The sequence below is a fragment of the Piliocolobus tephrosceles genome, chromosome 1, assembly GCF_002776525.5.
Source record: "Piliocolobus tephrosceles isolate RC106 chromosome 1, ASM277652v3, whole genome shotgun sequence".
In the NCBI taxonomy this organism is placed as follows: Eukaryota; Metazoa; Chordata; class Mammalia; order Primates; family Cercopithecidae; genus Piliocolobus; species Piliocolobus tephrosceles.
This window is the reverse complement of record NC_045434.1, coordinates 69,174,525-69,195,191: the sequence shown is the minus strand read 5'-3', so window position 1 is coordinate 69,195,191 and position 20,667 is coordinate 69,174,525. Positions and strand designations below refer to the sequence as shown.

At 42.9% G+C, this 20,667-nt stretch overlaps 1 protein-coding gene across 5 annotated transcripts in view; it reads left to right on the top strand.

Annotated features, from left to right (window-relative positions):
- PACC1 (proton activated chloride channel 1) overlaps positions 1 to 20,033 on the top strand; it is a 44,798-nt gene extending 24,765 nt beyond the window's left edge. For 4 of the 5 annotated variants that reach the window (XM_023203798.3, XM_023203800.3, XM_023203802.2 and 1 more), the window contains 4 exons: positions 4,035 to 4,177; positions 6,691 to 6,835; positions 9,089 to 9,196; positions 19,130 to 20,033. In XM_023203798.3, coding sequence (XP_023059566.1) covers positions 4,035 to 4,177; positions 6,691 to 6,835; positions 9,089 to 9,196; positions 19,130 to 19,291 — 558 coding nt within the window. In that variant the 3' untranslated portion in view covers positions 19,292 to 20,033. The remainder of the gene's footprint in view (positions 1 to 4,034; positions 4,178 to 6,690; positions 6,836 to 9,088; positions 9,197 to 19,129) is intronic. The other variant, XM_023203799.3, reaches the window with a different exon arrangement.
- Positions 20,034 to 20,667: the final 634 nt, after the last annotated feature.

Sequence of the window (20,667 nt, the reverse complement as noted above, 5' to 3'; positions counted from 1 at the left end):
CCTAGGTATGCAGAGCCGCTGGGGATGGTTGCTTCTGGGTAAAAGACCCTGGAACCATTCTCTACAGAAGCTAAGGGAAGATTCTTTGCTTAGGCATAGGAAACAGCAGACTTCTACAATGGAAAAGGAGAGAGAACTAAAGGAAAGGACTCTTCCCAGAGTAAAACACACTGGAATACTCAGTGTGCTTCCACAGAGCATACTTAGCTTTCCCATGCAAGGGAGAGGCCTATTAGAGAAACAGAAATTTATTACTTTGGAAGAAACCAAAACCCAGACCTATACTAGTCAACCTAATCCTTCATTCATAAATAAGAATGGAGAATTAATGGTCACCAGACATTTGCATGAAACTAATGACAGAAAAAGACCAAGATGAACAAATAGAATGGACTCTAGAATAGGGAAATGGAAGCTAATTAAAACAAAAAGGAAGCCGGGCGCGGTGGCTCAAGCCTGTAATCCCAGCACTTTGGGAGGCCGAGACGGGCGGATCACGAGGTCAGGAGATCGAGACCATCCTGGCTAACACGGTGAAACCCTGTCTCTACTAAAAATACAAAAAACTAGCCGGGCGAGGTGGCGGGCACCTGTAGTCCCAGCTACTCCGGAGGCTGAGGCAGGAGAATGGCGTGAACCCGGGAGGCGGAGCTTGCAGTGAGCTGAGATCTGGCCACCGCACTCCAGCCCGGGTGACAGAGCAAGACAACGCCTCAAAAAAAACAAAAACAAAAAAAAAAAACAAAAAGGAAAACAACTTTTAAACAATTCCAATATGGAGTTATATGTATAATAGAAGCTCTCTGTCTGGATTCCCAGCTCCCTTCATCCCTCTGTAAAACATGCTAATGAACACTCATGGCTGTTTCCGTCCCACCAAGTGCCTGTTCTCTGGATGCCCTCTTCTCCTCCCCCAGTTGAAGGGTACGCTTACGAGGAGTCAGTGAGGGTCAGTTCCAAACCCGTGTAGGCCAGTTGCACTTGTTACAATAGTTACATGATTCGACTAAATAGTGTAAAAACCCTTGAAATAAGGGCACAAAGAGAGAGCTGTTTTTATGGAAATGAAGTTGAATACAACTACTAGCCCCCGGCTCTGAGTGATGGTTCGTCTCCTCCATCAATTCCTTGAAGTCCACAAGCTATAAACTAACAGAGAAGTTATCTCCTCCCTATCCACCAAGTTTCCTACCCAAACCAGCGTATAGCAGTGCAGGAAGAACAGGATGAGAGCAGCAGAGCTCCCGTTTGGAAAAGGACGAAGGGGAAGGGCCTGCAGCTCTGCTCTGCAGCAGTGCTGGAACCCTGCGGGGTGGGACTGGTGAGATGCCTTCTTGGTGTGAAGTAAGCTCCTTGGTTTGAACCTGTCGCTGCCCTCAGAAAGAGACTCCTATGTGCTCTGGCCTTGTCCCTGGAACTTCTGCCTTGGTGGTAATGCTCTGTGGCCATATCTGAAGTGGATATTAGAAAATACGCCCTCCCTGGTGGCTGCACAGCTTGTGCCACTCACTTCCTGATTGTGTGAGTGGCTTTAGGGCTAAACAATCACAAACTGGGAGGGTGGCTTCTTACCTGCCTCCTCCTCCCGTTGCCTTTGTTTGCAGTGAGATTTCAGAAACGTGTAGGCTTCTGGCTGTTCGCATCTAATCAAGTCCATGTGGAAGTGACCCGGGTCGAGGGTCTCATCCTGTTATATTTGTAAAATCTTTGGAATTTTGTAATTTTCTGGTGCTTTCTTTCATGCTCTCAATTTAATGGTAGTTATTTTTTACCAAATGCTCTGTCCGGCACAATAAGGTTTGCCACTTTTCCAGCCTGCGGGATCCTTTTCTATTTCCTTACTGCCCGCCATTTTCCCACCGCCTAAATGTTTGGCTGATGCCTCATTTTTAGATTTTTTTGCAACCATGAAACATTCCAGTGTCAGTTAACAAATTATATATTAGTCAGAGTATAAGCTAAGCTACCGAATAAAAACAAAACCCGCAAATACGGTGGCTGAGATGAGGGAGAAGTCTTCTCTCTTTGAGAACAGTCCTGGCATGCAGGCTGTGTGGCATAGTGGCCAGTGCTGCCTCATAGGATGGTCCAGCCATGACTTTTGTCTTGTCACTGTGCTATCCCCTGGGCATTGTTCTGGTCCATGTGGGCAGTGTGTGTGTGTGTGCGTGCGCACATGCCCACGCCTGGGAAGGTGAGAAGTGCAGGGCAAGCAGTTCCCTTTTCAGGAAATGGCATGGAGTTGAATGAGCCCCCTTTTCTTCCACACGTTAGGAGCTTCATCACATGGCTACATTTAAGGGCAGAGATGAGGCTCCAGCAGGCGGAGTGGATTCTGCTGAAACCTGGGTTGGGAAAGCCGTTCTAGTACTAAAGGAAGAAATGGATAATAGAAACCAGGGACAGTGTTCTCTAAAACGAAATGGCACAGAAAGGTTGAAAAATAAATAAGATGGACAAAGCTGTCTTGGGAAAATGCAACGAAGCCCAGAAGTGGCAATATTAATAGTCAGTGTGGAATTCCATGTGTGAAGGGGTGAAAGAAGGATGTTTAATATTGATAACAGGTTCAACTCCATACTCTCCACTAAGATGACTGAACAGTTCCAAAACTTTATGTACTAAACAGCATGACATTTATATATTTTAAGCAAAATCTGTTAGAAGTAAAAAATACCATCACTTTAGAGCACGATTTAAACACCCCTCTCAGAAATTCACAGATCAAATAGACAAAAACTAGAAAGGATAAGAATTGAATAGTGCAGTTAATAAATTTAGAGTGTGTATGTGTGTGTATACATGTGGGGACACAAAACTTTGTAACTGATAGTGTACTCACTCTTTTTCAAATATCTAGAGCATTTATAAAAGTTGATGTAAAAGACATTTTTTTCTAAAGTTAATCTATAAATTCAGTTTCCATCACAGTTAAAAGTCCCAATGAATTTTTTTTGTGGAACTAAGCAAGCTAGTTTTAAAGCATACTTAGGGGAACACGTGTTCAAAAATAACCAAGACAAGTTTGGGGATGGGGAAGACTGGTAGGGAGGGCACTATAGGAAAACTTATAAACCTATAAACCATAAAGAAACCTTTTCTTTACGGTTTTGGGTTTTGCTTGCTGAGGAAAGCCAAAATTATATCAATATTCTCCTCTATTTCTTTATAGCATTTTTTAACCTTTTTTACATTTACATACTTTATATATCTGGCTTTAAGCTCTGCATATAGTGTGAAATAGGGCTCTAACTCCTACTTCCCAAACAATGCATAGAGACAGGTTTTAAAGCCTCTTCCCCTCCCTGCTTTATCCTATACTAAATTCAATATAGAACCAATATCTGTGTCTGCTCCCGGCCCCAGCAGAGCCCACACATTTGTCTGTCTCTGTCCAGTACTATGCTGCTTTGATTCCTGTGGTTTTCCACTGTTCCCAGATCTGGGCCGGTGCCCTCCCTACTACTCTTCCCCATCCCCAAACTTGTCTTGGTTATTTTTGAACACGTGTTCCCCTAAGTATGCTTTAAAACTAGCTTGCTTAGTTCCACAAAAAAAAATTCATTGGGACTTTTAACTGTGATGGAAACTGAATTTATAGATTAACTTTAGAAAAAAAGGTTCATAGGTTTCACTATATTAAATTTAAAGTTTCCATAGGACAAATGACATTGGAAACAAAGTTAAAAGAAAAATGACAGACTGGAAGAAAAGATTGGCACACATAACAGATGAAAGTGAACATCCTTGCCAAATTAAGGGCTTCCATAACTCAAACAACCAATGAGAAAAGTGGACAGAGGATGAGCTGCATTCAGCTCTGGTCGGGCATCGTGCGGGGAAAGCTCCCCAGGAATGAGCATGAGTCCCAGCCCGGGCCTGTTCTCGCCTGAACAGGAGGGTCTGGCTAGTGGTCCCTTTGGAGACCACTGGGCGAGGAGCTATGGGCTTTCCAGTCAGTGCTTCTGCCCTCAGACCCAGAGGCCTCTGTGTGCTCTCCCAGGACTGAGATTCTGTCCTTTGTCTCTCTGCAGAAATCTGCCCTGATTGTCCAGGGGCCCCGGGAAGTGAAAAAGCGGGAGCTGGTCTTCCTCCAGTTCCGCCTGAACAAGAGTAGTGAGGACTTCAGCGCCATTGATTACCTCCTCTTCTCTTCTTTCCAGGAGTTCCTGCAAAGGTGGCCTTTTAGAGTTCACAGTGGGCTTACTGTCTACTTTTATCTCGTTCCAGCCGTGTACATCCCTGGGCTAAAGATGGAGGGCTGAGGGTAGGGAAGGGAAGGGACATTCCCAGATGACCCATTGGCCCAGGAAGGGACCTCATGAGCTTGGCCGGTCCACTCAACATCTTATCACAAAGTTAAGCGAATCTGGTGTGGAGGAGCACGCTGGCTGTTCATGCACCTAGTGCTGACTGGTTCTGGAGAGATCATTTGGTCTCGCCATTGCCTGGGGCTGCTGAGGAGTAGGGGAAGTTGCCTTTGATTTGTAAGTCCCCTTGAGGGCAAGTTCTTGTGTGGTTCCTTGGTTCCACTCCCCACCCCTCCAGTGTGCACAGGAACCATGTCTTGCCCCTAGGGCTCAGTGTGTGTTTGCCTGAAATACAGTTGGCCCTTGAACAACTTGGGGTTTGGGGTGACCGAACTTAACCACTCCTGCCTATGCAGCCAAAAATTTTTGGATAACTTTTGACTCCCCCAAAACTTAACTACTAACAGCCTACTATTAACAGAAGCCTTACCAATAACATAAACGACACATATTTTGTGGTTATATGTATCATAGACTGTATTCTTTTTTTTTTTTTTTTTTTTTTTTTTTGAGACGGAGTCTTGCTCTGTTCCCCAGGCTAGAGTGCAGTGGCGTGATCTCGGCTCGCTGCAAGCTCTGCCTCCTGGGTTTATGCCATTCTCCTGCCTCAGCCTCCCAAGTAGCTGGGACTACAGGTGCCCGCCACCACACCCGGCTAATTTTTTTGTATTTTTAATAGAGACAGGCTTTCACCATGTTAGCCAGGATGGTCTCGATCTCCTGACCTCGTCATCTGCCTGTCTCGGCCTCCCAAAGTGCTGGGATTACAGGCATGAGCCACCGCGCCCGGCCATAGACTGTATTCTTATAAAGTAAACTAGAGAAAAGAAAATGTTATTTAGAAAATCATGGCCGGGTGTGGTGGCTCACACCTGTAATCCTAGCACTTTGGGAGGCCGAGGTGGGTAGATCACGGGGTCAGGAGATCGAGACCATCCTGGCTAACATGGTGAAACCCCATCTCTACTAAAAATACAAAACATTAGCTGGGTGTGGTAGCATGCACCTGTAGTCCCAGCTACTCAGGAGGCTGAGGCAGGAGAATCGATTGAACCCAGGAGGCGGAGGTTGCAGTGAGCCTAGATTGCGCCACTGCACTCCAGCCTGGGCAACAGAGCGAGACTCCGTCTCAAAAAAAAAAAAAATTAGGAAGAGAAAATATACTTACTATTCATTAAGTGGAAGTGATCATTGTAAAGGCCTTAATCCTCGTCGCCTTCATGTTGAGTAGGCTGAGGAGGACGGGGGTTGGTCTTGCTGTCTCAGGAGTGGCGGAGGCGGAAGAAAATCCATGTGTGAGTGGACCCGCCCAGCTCAAACCTGTGTTGTTTAAGGGTCTACTGCATATCTAGTATGATGATGGAAGCTCCGCCACCTCTCTTAGTCTTTGATTTACAGTGATGAATGTCCCCTGACCATCAGAAAGTTCCTGTCTGCTCCACACACACTGCTTTGGGGTCACACCGTGGAGCCTAGAGGGCAGGAGAATTTTCTTCATGTGCCTGAGCTGAGAGAGACTCAGTTCACCCCCAGGTCCTGCTGAGCACGGAGGCTCCATTCAGAGCAAGCAGGGAGGCAGCTACCGGGGCAGGGAGGCTGCTCCCCAGTGGACATGCAGCGAGCTGCCTCCGTTCCACACCGCTGCTGCTTTGTTCTTCCACCCCAGAGCCTCTGCCTTAGCATTTTCCCCCCTTTCTGCCACCTAGAATTCCTCCCTTCCTTGCTTCAAGCTGGCCATCTTGCCTTCCTCCTGGAAGACTTTTCCCGGGATCCCGCCCCCACTCCACACTCCTTTTGTGAGCTTCCTCAGGACGCTGCTGCAGTTTTTACTTGTTTTTATGTTCGCTTTGATTTTGCTGCATCTGCACTGTCTTGGGGCTGATGCTGTAGGTGTCCCACCTGCCTGAGAGCTCCCCAGGGAACCCTCTTCCCCTCTTTGGGCTTTCCAGAGGGAGCTGACAGGCCAGTGAGGGCTTCCTCAGGCTCTACTCAAGTCCAGAGTTCTCTGAGGAGCCGTGAGCACCGTGTTCTGAAGAGCTTCTGCCAACTTCATTGCCGACAGCTTTGGTAGCAGTAGATAGGAATGATGGGAGGAGGGAGGAGGATTTCTCCTATTGGGAGCTTCAGGGATCATGTTCTTGCCTTGAGGCCAGTGTCAACTCCCCCTCCATTTGGAAACCAAAGGGAGAGAAAACTGGGATGGGCCTTGCTTTTGCTGGTGACTGACAGCCCTGCTGAGGCAACCACAGTTTGGAGAGGAGGCAGGGAGTGGGCAGCATCCTGGTTGTGCCAGCAAGGAAACCAGCTTGCAGTGGGGGCTTCGACTCCTGCTGCCAGACCTGGATTGACCTGGATCTTCCTTCTCCCTCCTTCCTCCAAGCCCAAACAGGGTAGGCTTCATGCAGGCCTGTGAGAGTGCCTATTCCAGCTGGAAGTTCTCTGGGGGCTTCCGCACCTGGGTCAAGATGTCACTGGTGAAGACCAAGGAGGAGGATGGGCGGGAAGCAGTGGAGTTCCGGCAGGAGGTAGGTGGCTCTGGGTTTGCTCGAAACTGCTGGTGACTTTTCCACATTCAAGTCTGAGGTGGAGGGAAGCTTGGCAGAGAAGGGTCCTTTGAGCAGGGCCTTAAGGGTGAGTTGGCCTTGGTCAGGATGAGAAGGGACCCCCATGGAGGGCTTCATATGCTGTACCAGAGAGTCTGTGTGTGCTTCTGCAGGCAGCGCACATACCGGCCAGTCCTCACAGAATGCATGTGTGGGGCAGAGATCACTGCGGCTTGCAGAGAGGTCAGTAACTCATCCAGCCGTGTCTGATGTCCTGTATCTAGCAGCACTGTGAGGGGCTGGCAGTGGCATAGCAGATTGATTATTTGCAGGGAAGAGAGACTAGACACAGTGGTCCCAAGTGTGCATGTTGATGCTTTTCCTAAGGTCCTCTTCAGCTCTCATGGGTGTCACAGCAAGAGATGCCAGGTGTATCTCCTGGCTGCTAGGCCAGTGGGCTGAAAGCTTTTTGATCAGATTTCCCATTAGTAAAAACTTTTTGAGCATATACTCCATATACATACAACTTTGCAGGTGATATAACATACTATTATTGTCCTAGTGTTATATACATTTTAAACATTCAAAAACAGAAATGTTAAAAGGATGAGATAAAAATAAATACTAAAAAAAGCTAGTCTTTTCCTCCTGTATCCCAGTGGCTCATGATGCTCATTTGGAGCAGAAGGACACACTCCAGCCAACTAGGCTGTCACTGGCCAGAAGTCAGGCAGGAGGGGACTGTCTTGGGTTAGTGTTAAACAGGGTCCTTTCATGAGCCCTAGCTCCTCAGACTAGTCCAGGCTGGATACTTGGAAGAGGCTCAAAGCCAGTTTTCTTCAAGGAAGCAAGGCTATTTTTCCTGCCTTTGGAAGTGACAATCCCTCCTGGTGATTGGACCTTACAGTATTCCTGTTTCGTAAGATAACTGTCATCTCCCAGATTTTTACTTCCAAATTTGCTCCAAGAAATTCAAGTCCTTTTTTATCTGGCCCCACAACAGCTCTGAGGAAGGAGGCTGTGTTCACTTACCTGACAATTAAATTCAACCCCATCTACCCTGGCTCTTCTGGTAGCTCCCACTGTGATCTGAAACCAAAGGGTGAAAACCCCAGTGAACCTTTACATTTAAGAAATTTTAGTGTCTTTTATTACTGTCTAAATTGGAAGTCTTTTGTTGGTGTTATGAGCTCCTTTGAACACAACTAACTAATGTGTTTTAAAATCACATTTGAGAGTTTAGAATGCCCTCACATAGGCATGCTCCTGTACTGTAGTGACGTAGGCATTTTGTTCACCTTTGCGGGTGGCAAAGCTGAGGCTCAGCTTCGATGATGGATCCGAGCCTCTGGGTGGAGCTGGTTTCTGCCTTTGCTACCTGCTTGCTGTCCGTTACACCACACAGCCTCTTTAGTAATTGACTACCGGATCTCACCAAGCACACCTACTGAGTATTTACAGGGAATGCTCAGCTGTGTGGATCTATGTGGCTGTGCTTTGTCCTTATAAACTTGAAGGGTTGAAACAAGGGTTGAAAGTTCAAACAAATACTTGGTCTGAAAACCAAGTATTTTGAAATTTGGGATTTTTATTGCTTTTAATTGTGAGTCTTACATGGTAGTTTGAATATGGTTTATTTATTTTTTTTTTTTTTGGAGACAGAGTCTTGCTCTGTCCCCCAGGCTGGAGTGCAGTGGCCCGATTTTGGCTTACTACAACCTCTGCCTCCCAGGTTCAAGCGATTCTCCTGTCTCAGCCTCCTGAGTAGCTGGGATTACAGGCGCCCACCACTACGCCCGGCTTATTTTTGTATTTTCAGTAGAAATGGGGCTTAACCGTGTTGGCCAGGCTGGTCTCAAACTTCTGACCTCAGGTGATCTACCCGGCTCAGCCTCCCAAAGTGTTGGAATTACAGACATGAGCCAACATGCCTGGCCTGAATATGGTTTAATTGTGAGTACAGATAGTGACAAATTTCAGTGACAATCCAAAACACCTGTTGTACATCACAGATCCCATTTCTCCAGAGAACTGTGGAAACCAAGGTAAAGCCTTAGATCTGCTACCAGTGTCAGGATCTTGTATATATGAGATTTTTGCCACTCTGTCTCCAAAAGATAGTGTGAGGAGAACCACAGTCTGTGATCCCCTGCCTACTCTCTCTCCTTTCCCTGGGCACAGGCGAGGGAAGGGCACACAGAGGTGGTAACACTGCTTTCTCTCCTCCATATCTAGACAAGTGTGGTTAACTACATTGACCAGAGACCAGCTGCTGAAAAAAGTGCTCAGTTGTTTTTTGTGGTCTTTGAATGGAAAGATCCTTTCATCCAGAAAGTCCAAGATGTGAGTATTATTTAAGATTATGATAGCAAAACCCCCTGCCCTGAAGCATTTTGGCTCATTCTTGTAGACTGATAAGTCTACCTACCTGTCCTCATCTTTTTTCATAGCACAAATCGCTTATAATTTATATGTATGGCATCAGTGTTACGTATTCTTTGTGTTTAGTCTTGTCTTCATCACTAGACTTTCTCTGTAAAGGAGGGGACTTTAATTTTGCTCATCATAGTTTATCTGGGATATAGTGGAGTGCTTTGCGCAGAGTAGCTGCTTAGTAGTAATGTTCATTGAATAAATTGAGTAGAAAACATTAAGTCACTACTATACAGGTTACCGCAGTTGCAAGTTATTCTCTTTCTTAATGGTTCTCTGTAGGATAAATACTACGTGTAGTAAGAACAGAATGGTACAAATAAATAATTAACAAAGTATTAATTAATGCCATATTTTTAAAAAATTGATAAATGTACATGTTTATGTGGTACATGTAATATTTTGATACATGCATACAAAGTCTAATGATCAAAGATCAGGGTAGTTGGGTTACCCATCTTCTCAAACATTTTTAATTTCCTTGCATTGGCAACATTATTCTAGCTATTTTGAAATATATAATACATTCTTGTTAACTATAATTGTTCTACTGTACTATCTGTCATCTATCTTACTGTATTTTTGTACCTATTAACCAATTTCTCTTCATGTCTGCTTCCCCCAACCCTTCCCAGCCTCTGGTAACCACCATTTTACTCACTACCTCCATGGGACTCACTTTTTTTTTAGCTCCCACATGAGTGAGAACGTGTGATATTTGTTTTTCTGTGCCTGGCTTATTTCACGTAACATAATGTTCTCCAGTTTCGTTCGTGTTGCTGCAAATGACAGGATGTCATTATTTAATGACTGAATTGTGTATATATACCACATTTTCCTTATCCATTCATCCTAAGTGTTGATGGACACTTGAGTTGATTCCAGATCTTGGCTGTTGTGAATAGTGCTACAGTAAACATGGGAGTGCGGATATCTCTTTGATACACTGATTTTCTTTCTTTTTTTTTTTTCTTTTCTTTTTTGATTTCCTTTCTTTTGGATATGCACCCAGCAATGAGATTGCTGGATCATATGGTAGTTCTAGTTTTAGCTTTTTGAGGAACCTCCATACTGTTTTTTCATAGTGACTTTTATAATGTAAATTATTACATTAATCATAATGTAAATTATTACATTCCTACCAACAGTATACAAGCATTCCCCTTTTTCCACATCTTCACCATCATGTTACTTACTGTCTTTTTGATAGTGGTCATTTTAACTGAAGGGAGGTGATATAACCTTATTTTGGATTTGGTTTGCATTTCCCTGATTGATTAGTGTTGTTGTGCATATTTTCATATGCCTTTTGGCCGTTTGAATGTCATCTTTTGGGATAAATGGCTATTCAGATCTCTTGCCCATTTAAAAATTGGATTATTTGGCTTTTTTTTGCTGTTGAGTTGTTTGAGTTCCTTATATATTCTGGTTACTAATCCCTTGTTGGATGCATAGTTTGCAGATAATTTCTCTCATTCTGTAGGTTGTCTCTTAACTTTGTTGATTGTTTCCTTTGTTGTATAGAAGCTTTTTAGCTTAATATAATCCCATTTTTCTGTTTTCGCCTTTGTTGCCTGTGCTTTTGAGGTCTTACCAAAAAGATCTTTGTCCAGACCAATGTCCTAAAGTATTATTCCAGTATTTTCTTCTGGTTTCGTAATTTCAAGTCTTAGATTTGAGTCTTTAATCCATTTTGAGTGGATTTTTTTTATATAGTAAGAGATGGGGTCTGGTTTCATTCTTCTGCATATGGATATCCAATTTTCCCAGCACCATTTATTGAAGAGACTGTCCTTTCCCAATTGTATTTTCTTGGTGCCTTTGTCAAAAATGAGTTGGCTGCATATACATGGATTTATTTCTAGATTCTGTGTTCTGTTCCATTGATCTTATGTGTCTGTTTTTATGCCAATACCATGCTGCCTTGTTTACTATAACTTTGTAGTATATTTTGAAGTCAGGTAGTGTGATGCCTTCAGCTTTGTTCTTTTTGCCCAGGATTGATTTGGCTATCTGGCGTTTTTTGTAGTTCCATACAAAATTTAGGATTTTTTTTTCTACTTCTGTAAAGAATGTCATTGGTATTTTATAGGAATTGCATTCAATCTGTAGATTACTTTGGGTAGTGTGGACATTATACTAGTTCTTCCAATCCATGAACATAGGATATTTTTCCATTTTTTGTGTCCTGTTCAATTTTTTTGTCCCTATTTTACAGTTTTCATTATAGAGATTTTTTACTTCTTTGGTTAAATTTATTCCTAGGTATTTTATATTTTTATAGCTATTGTAAATGGGATTGCTGTCTTTAGTTTTTATTTTATTCTTGCATTGCTATAAGTTTTTTAGATTGTTTGCTGTTAGCACATAGAAATATTCCTGATTTGGGTGTGTTGATTTTGTATCCTGTGACTTTACCGAATTTATCAGTTCTACCAGTTTTTTGGTGGAGTGTTTAGGTTTTTCAAAGTATAAGATCATGTCATCCGCACACAAAGACAGTTTGACTTCTTTTCAGTTCGGATGCCCTTTATTTCTTTCTCTTGTCTAATTGCTCTGGCTAGGACTTCTAGTATTATGTTGAACAAAAATAATAAAAGTAGGCATCCTTGTCTTGTTCCAGATCTTAGAAGAAAGACTTTCAATTTTTCCCCATATGATGTTAGCTTTGGGTTTGTCATGTATGGCCTTTATTGTTTTTAGGTATGTTCCTTCTATACTCAGTTTGTGGAGATTTTTTTTTTTTTTTTTTTTTGGACAGTTTCATTCTGTCTCCCAGGCTGGAGTGCAGTGGCATGATCTCAGCTCACTACAACCCCTGCCTCCCAGGTTCAAATGATTCTTGTGCTTCAGCCTCCTGAGTAGCTGGGATTACAGGTACACATCACCATGCCCAGCTAATTTTTGTATTTTCAGTGGAGGTGGGGTTTCACCATGTCAGCCAGGCTGGTCTCAAACTCCTGACCTCAAGTGATCTGCCCGCCTCGGCCTCCCAAAGTGCTGGGATTACAGGAGTGAGCTACCATATCTGGCACATTGAGAATTTTTATCATGACAGTATGTTGAATTTTATTAAATGCTTTTTTACCATCTATTGAAATGATTACATGATTTTTGTTCTTGGTTCTGTTAATGTGATGTGTTACATTTATTGATTTGCATATGTTGAATCATCCTTGCATCTCTGGGATGAATCGCACTTGATCATGGTGAATGATCTTTTTAATGTATTATTGAATTTGGTTGACTGATATTTTGTTGAGGACTTTTGCATCTGTGTTCATCAGGGTATTAGCCTGTGGTTTTCATTTTTTGTTGTGTCTTTGTATCAAGGTAATGCTGCCCTTGCAGAATGAGTTTGGAAATATTCTTCAATTTTTTGGAATAGTTTGAGTAGAATTGCTATTAATTTTTTTTTTAATGTTAGATAGAATTTAGCAATGAAGCCATCAGGTGCTGGGCTTTTCTTTTATCACTGCCTCTATCTTGTTACTCATATTGGTCTATTCAGGTTTTCTGTTTCTTCATGGTTCAATCTTGGTATAGACTCTGTATCCAGGAATTTTTCCACTTCTTTTAGGTGTTCCTTTATTGGCATATAGTTTTTCATTAAGTCTCTAATGATCCTTTGTATTACTGTGGCATCAATTGTAATGTCTTTTATTTTGGTCTGATTTTATTTATTTGGGTCTTCATTCTATTTTTCTTAGTCTAGCTGAAGGTTTATTGATTTTGCTTAACTTTTCAAACAACTAACTTTTTTTTTTCTGAAACGGAGTCTTGTTCTATTACCAGGCTGGAATGCAGTGGCGCAATCTTGGCTCACTGCAACCTCTGCCTCCTGGGTTTAAACGATTCTCCTGCCTCAGCCTCCCGAGTAGCTGGGATTACAGGCACCCGCCACCATACCCGGCCAATTTTTGTATTTTTAATAGAGACAGGGTTTCACCATTTTGGCCAGGATGGTCTTGATCTCTTGACTTTGTGATCTGCCCGACTCGGCCTCCTACCGTGTTGGGATTACAGGTGTGAGCCCCTGCCCCTGGCGTCAAACAGCTAACTTTTCATTCCAGTTTCAGTTTCATGTATTTCTGCTCTGATCATTATTATTCTGGTAAATTTGGGTTTGGTTTGTTCTTTTCTAGTTCTTTGAAGTGATCATTAGCTTATTTGAAATCTCTACTTTTTTTGATGTAGGCATTTATTATAAACTTCCCTCTTAGTACTGCTTTTGCTGTATCTCATAGGCTTTGGTATATTGTTTCCATTTTCATTTGTTCAATAAATTTTAAAATTTCTTTCTTAATTTCTTCATTGACCTTTGGTCACTACGGAGCATCGTGTTTAATTTCTATGTATTTGTACAGTTTCCAGAATTCCTCATTATTGATTTCTAGTTTTATTCTATTGTGGTCAGACAAGATACTTAATATGATTTTGATTTTTCTGAATTAGTTGGGACTTGTTTTGTGGCCCAACATATGGTCTCCCCTGGAGAATGTTCCATGTGCTGATGAGAAAAATGTGTATGCTGTAGCAATTGGAGTTTTGAGACGCAATCTTGCTCTGTTACCCGGGCTGGAGTGCAGTGGCGCGAACTTGGCTCACTGGAAGCTCCGCCTCCTGGGTTCACGACATTCTCCTGCCTCAGCCTCCCGAGTAGCTGGGACTACAGGCGCCTGCTATCATGTCTGGCTAATTTTTTTTGTATTTTTTAGTAGAGACAGGGTTTCACCGTGTTAACCAGGGTGGTCTCGATCTCCTGACCTCACGATCCTCCTGCCTTAGTCTCCCAAAGTGCTGGGATTACAGGCGTGAGCCACCGCTTCTGGCTGGATGAAATGTTTTGTAAATGTCAGTTAGGTCCATTTGGTCTGGAGTATAGTTTAAATCCAGTGTTTGTTGATTTTCTGTCTAGATAATCTGTCCCACTGTTGTGAGTGGCCATTGATGTCCCCTACTATTATTGTATTGCAGTCTGTCTCTCTCTTTAGATCTATTAATATTTGCTTTATATATTTGGTTTCTCTGATGATATCGGATGCATACATATTTACAGTTGTTGTATCTTCTTGTTGAATTGACTCCCTCATCATTACATAATGATCTTTGTCTCTTTTTCCAGTTTTTGACTTGAAGTCTATTTTATCTGCTATAGGTATAGTTAAACCTGTTTTTTTATTTACATTTGTGTGGGATGTCTTTTTCTATCCCTTCACTTTCTTTTTCTTTCTTTTTCTGAGATGGAGTCTTGCTCTCCCACCCAGGTTGGAGCACAGTGGCATGATCTTGACTCACTGCAAACTCTACCTCCCAGGTTCAAGTGATTCTGCTGCCTCAGGCTCCCGAGTAGCTAGAATTACAGGCATGCGCTCCCACACCTGGCTCATTTTTGTATTTTTAGTAGAGACAGGGTTTCGCCATGTTGACCAGGCTGGTCTCAAACTTCTGACCTCAAACAGTCTGCCCACCTTGGCCTCCCAAAGTGCTGGGATTATAGGCATAAGCCATTGTGCCTGGCCTATCTCTTCACTTTCAGTCTGTGTGTCTTTCTAGGTGAACTATATGCTGTATGGCAGCATACAGTTGGGTCTTGTTTTTTAATAAATTCAGCAATTATATCTTAAGAATTTGGTCCATTTATATTCAGTATTATTACTGATAGAGAAGGACTTACTACGGCTATTTTGTTTTTTGTTTTTTGGTTTTGTAACTTCATTCTTCTCACTGTCTTTGTGGATAAATGATTATCTCTTTAAATTCCTTATTTTTATTTTTATTATGTCCATTATAGGTTTTGGCTTTATGGTTACCATAGGGCTTATAAAAAACATCTTGCAGTTAAAACAAGTTATTTTAAACTGAGGACAACTTCACTTTGATCACAAAGAAACAAAAAACGTTTACAACTACACTTCAACTCCACACATTTTGACTCATTATATCTATTTATATTTTTGTATTGCCTCTTTTTTTTTTTTTTTTTTTGAGACAGAGGCTTACCCTGTTGCCCTGGCTGGAGTGCAGTGGCCCATCTCAGTTCACTGCAAGCTCCGCCTCCTGGGTTTACTCCATTCTCCTGCCTCAGCCTCCCGAGTGGCTGGGACTACAGGTGCCTGCCACCATGCCCAGCTAATTTTTTGTATTTTAGTAGAGACAGGGTTTCACCATGTTAGCCAGGATGGTCTCGATCTCCTGACCTTGTGATCTGCCCACCTCAGCCTCCCAAAGTGCTGGGATTACAGGCATGAGCCACTGTGCATGGCCTGTATTGCCTGTCTCTTAACAAATTGTTGTAGTTCTTATTTTTGATCCATCTTTTAGTCTTCATACTAAAGATATGAATGGTTTACACACCACAGTTACAGTATTACAGGATTCTGAATTTGTCTGTGTACTTACTTTAACCAGTGAGTTTTATACCTTCAGATGATTTCTTGTTGCATGTTAGTGTCCTTTTATTTCAGATTAAAGAACTGCCTTTAGATTTTCTCATAAGAGAATTCTAGTGGTGATGAATTTCCTCAGATTTTGACTGGGAAAGTATTTCTACTTCCTGTTTGAAGGGTTCAGTAGCTTTGCTGGGTACAATATTTTCGGTTGGCAGTTATCTTTCTTCCCCCTTCAGCACTTTGATATGTCGTCCCACTTCCTCCTGACATGTAAGGTTTCCACTAAGAAGTCTGCTGCCAGATGTATCAGAGCTCCTTTATCTTGTCTGCTGCTTTTTTCTTACTGCTTTTAGGATCCTCTCTTTGCTTTGACCTTTGAGAGTTTATTATATATTTTAGTGTAGTAGTCTTGCTTGGGTTGAATCTACTTAGTGTTCTTTGACCTTCTTGTATCGGGTTGAATCTACTTAGTGTTCTTTGACCTTCTTGTACCTGGATATTCATATCTTTCTCTAGGTTTGGAAAGTTCTCTGCTATTATGTCTTTGAATAAACTTTCTACCTCTGTCTTTTTCTCTACCCCCCTTTTAAGGCCGTTGATTCTTTTTTTTTTTTTTTTTTTTTTGAGATGGCGTCTCACTGTGTTGCCCAGGCTGGAGTGCAGTGGTGCGATCTCAGCTCACTGCGAGCTCCACCTCCTGGGTTCATGCCATTCTCCTGCCTCAGCCTCCTGAGTAGCTGGGACTACAGGCGCCCGCCACCACACCCGGCTAATTTTTTGTATTTTTAGTAGAGACGGGGTTTCACCGTGTTAGTCAGGATGGTCTTGACCTCCTGACCTTGTGATCCACCCACCTCGGCCTCCCAAAGTGCTGGGATTACAGGCATGAGCCACTGCACCCAGCCAAGGCTATTGACTCTTGATTTAGCCCTTTTGAGGGTATTTTCTAGACCTTGTGAGTGTTCTTCATTCTTTTCTTTTTTTGAAAATTTGTGTATTTTCAAATAACTTGTCTTTAAGCTCACTAATTCTTCTGCTTGATCAATTCTGTGTTTGAGGCACTCTGATGCATTTTTCAGTTTGTTAATTGCACTTTTCAGCTCTAGGATTTCTATTTGAATTTTTAAAAATTATTTTAATCTCTTGAATTTCTCTGGTAAATTTCTGAATTGAGTCTTTGTGTTTCATTGAAGTTCCTGGAGTTTCCTCAGAACAGCTATTTTGAATTCCCTGAGTGGTCACGCACCTCTGTCTCTCCCGGATTGGTCACTGGCATCTTATTTATTTAGTCTGTTTGATGAGGTTGTATTTCTCTGAATTTTTCTGGTGCTTGTGGATGTCTGTCTATGGCCGTTGAAGACTTAGGTGTTTATTTCAGTCTTCACAGTCTGCCCTTGTTTATACCCATCTATCTTCAGGGGATTTTCTACAAATCGAAAGGTGACTGATGATGAGTTCCCTAAGCATGTAGTCACTACAGCTGTTTCAGCACTAGAGGGCAGTCTAAGCCAAGTTACACTGTGACTATTTTGTAGACTTCTAGATGTCCAGCCCTGATGTACTTGGGAAGGATCAGAGAGAATGCCCTGGGGGTTCCCAGGCCAAGTCCCTTGCTTACTTTGATGTCTTTCTCTCAAGGGGAAGGAGTCTCTCTCTGCTCTGAGCTGCCTGGAGTTGGGGAGGGGTAAGGCAGGTACTTCCATGGCTGTCACAGCTGGCACCACTTTGGGTCCCTCCTAGACCAATGCAATACTGGGATTTGCCTAAGGCCACTTTAGTCAGCCAGTGGTGAAGCTGGCTGGGGTTTGGATCCATCCTGCTAGGGTGGCAGATTGCCTTTTGGCCAGGGTGGGTTTAGAAGTACCATTTGGGAGCAATGGCCTATAATTAGGGGATTCAGGATTCTTTCTGGGGCTGTGTTTTACTGTGGCAGGGTACTAGATTCCAAGGCAAAGTCCCTCATACTGTTCCCTCTCCTTTGCCCAAGCAGCAGTGTTCCTCCATGTTGCACTGCCTGGAGTTGAGGCAGCTGGTATCATGCTCGATCACACCCCAAACCCACAGACTCCCAGCCCAGTGCAGTACCAGGGCTGTGGTTGCTACAGCCTGGCTGCCACTGAAATTATTTGGGGCCCACGGCCACTTTAGCTTATTGTAAAGTGGGCCCAGACTTGGTTTCCTCCCACCGGGGTGGCAGATGCCCCTCTGATCTGGGGTGGGCCTGATACTCTTTTCACGGGCTCTAGCCTGGAATCAGGGCCTCAGAATTCTGCCTGGTGCTGTGTTCCCCTGTGAAGTTCCAATGCAAAGTCCCAGACTCACCTCCCTCTCCCAAGCTCACAGATTCTCTCTGCTGCACTACCTAAGGTCAGGGGAGGGGTGTATAGGCAATGTGAGACCCTCCTTTCTACTCTCTTCAGTGTGTCTTTTCCTGTTATTGTACTAAACCAGATACTGTGATATCTCACCTGATTTTTTGGCTCTTGGGTGGATACTTTCTTACATGGATAGCTCAGTTTGGTGTTGCTGCAGAGGACTACCGCTGGGGGGTTCTCTTTAGCCATCAGGCTCCACCTCCTCTAATGTCAAATTCTGACTCATGATCTTGAAAGGGGAGGAATAATTGGACAGCTTTGCTAAAGGAACATTTAAGACACACCGGCCACCAGAGCCAGGCCCAAATCTAGTATTAATTGGCATTCAGGTCATCACAGTATGTCCTGATGTGATCGTGGTTTACAGGAAAGTTTCATAGCTGAGACCCACCAAATGTGTAAGCTTCCATCCCCAGGTGGGGATTCTGTGATATGGATGTGCTTGCTCTGCTATCACCCACTACCACTATTCACTATGGACTGGCAAGGCTTTGTTTGAAGAGGGATGTGCAGAGGCTTATTGCATCAAGACAGGGGAGAAGGGCTTGCAGCTCGTTGGGTAAGTGTGTGATAAAACATTTTTTAACCTACTGTATTCAGTATGAGGTACCTATTATGGGCCAAGTGGAGCCCAGTACCCAAGGCATGCTTTACTCAGCTTCACAACAGTCTTATATAAACAGTGGTGGTATCACCATTTTCACATGTGAACACTGAAGTGCATACTAAGGTCACCCTGCTAAATTGAGCTTGAAAGTATTTTATTTGGGAGGCTGAGGCAGGCAGATCACAAGGTCAAGAGATCGAGACCATCCAGGCCAACATAGTGAAACCCCGTCTCTACTAAAAATACAAAAAATTAGTTGGCCGTGGTGGCAGGTGCCTGTAGCCCCAGTTACTCGGGAGGCCGAGGCAGGAGAAGTGCTTGAACCTGGGAAGCGGAGCTTGCAGTGAGCCGAGATCATGCCACTGCACTCCAGCCTGGGCTACAAGAGTGAAACTCCGTCTCAAGAAAAAAAAAAAGAATCAAGACTGAAGCAAACCAGTAATCCTGTTTGTTTCTGTTTGCTTCACAGATAATCACTGCCAATCCTTGGAACACAATTGCTCTTCTCTGTGGCGCCTTCTTGGCATTATTTAAAGCAGCAGAGTTTGCCAAACTGAGTATAAAATGGATGATCAAAATTAGAAAGAGATACCTTAAAAGAAGAGGTCAGGCAACGAGCCACATAAGCTGAAGTCACCTCGCGTTGTTTATAGAACTGTCCACATCAGTGGGAGTTGTCATCACTTCCACTTTGTAAACTGAGCTATCAACAATCCTGTACTCACTTGAAGAAATGGGGCCTTGCTGAGAGGAACAGCATGTCAAACTGGAACTTCTAACCTCGCCCCAAAAGAGGCCGTGTAGAGCCTAATAGAAGAGAGCTAATGGATAACCTACACGTTATTTAAATATTTAAATTATTAATAAACTTTCTAAAGAGCTGGCCAATGACTTTTTAATAGGGTTTGTAGAAGATGCCTTTCTTTGTGTTTGGTTCATTGTATTGTATTAGGTTAAGCTCTACTAGGGTAATGAAGGCTCTACTTTTCACTTTTTAAAAGTAGACAAAAGAGTGTGATTTTCTTTTTCCAAAAATCCTGACTATCAAGATGTGCAGGTCATGCTTCGGAGCCTATGCACTGTACACAGAGGCAAAACCCTATGACTTTGGCGTCATCTGCCATTGACGTCCAGCCTCTGACATGCTCTTTGATTTGTTAAACGTTAAATGAGACTTTAAAGCTACTAGAAACTAGTAATTAAGTTTCTTAATGGGCTGACTAGCCACCTACTCGTCTGGCTAGAATGTTTGTTGATGTATGAGTTTAGATTAACGCTCAAAAGCACTAAGGACAGATGTACATACTAGGTGCCTACTCAGTGTATTTTGATGATTTCATTAACAGGTAAATAAAAGGTTAATACAACAGGAATGAGTGTGACAGTATGCATATCTGCTCAAATCATCGGGCACAATTATTTTCATTTGGTGACTTCCAAAGACGCAAAGGTAGTATGAGTCTGGACTCCCAAGATGGATGGATCTGACTCCAAGGTATGTTCTAACTGCTTCCAGGGAAGGGTTTGTTAGGCATGGTGACTGATGGCAGGTGTCCAGGAAGAGTGACCTGATGCCCCCGAGTAAGCTGGGTTAGCTCTACTGTGTCCACAAAACTACCCATCATCTGAGGAAGGGGCACACGCAGTATGACTCTCGAAAAGCTTTTAGCATAGCCTTTGACAGAGATGAGTATGCATTAAGAAAAAAATCTATTTTTCACATTAAGGTTCTAAAAATTGTTTCCAGAGTTTTAAATTATTTCTGTGCCTGTTGCTTCATAGAGGACTTGGTAGCATGTTTTAAATTTTGTAATCTGGCTTCCGATAATCCAAAGGGAGTAACTCAAATGTATGAACAGGCATTTTAAATGGGAAGAAACTGTTTTTTGATTGAATGATTAAAAGTGAACTGTGTAAAGAAATATTCCCTGCCACTTTTCTGCTCCACAGAAGCATGAGAATTCAAGTTTTAGCCTAGATCTCTTTATAAAATCTTATTTTATTGCA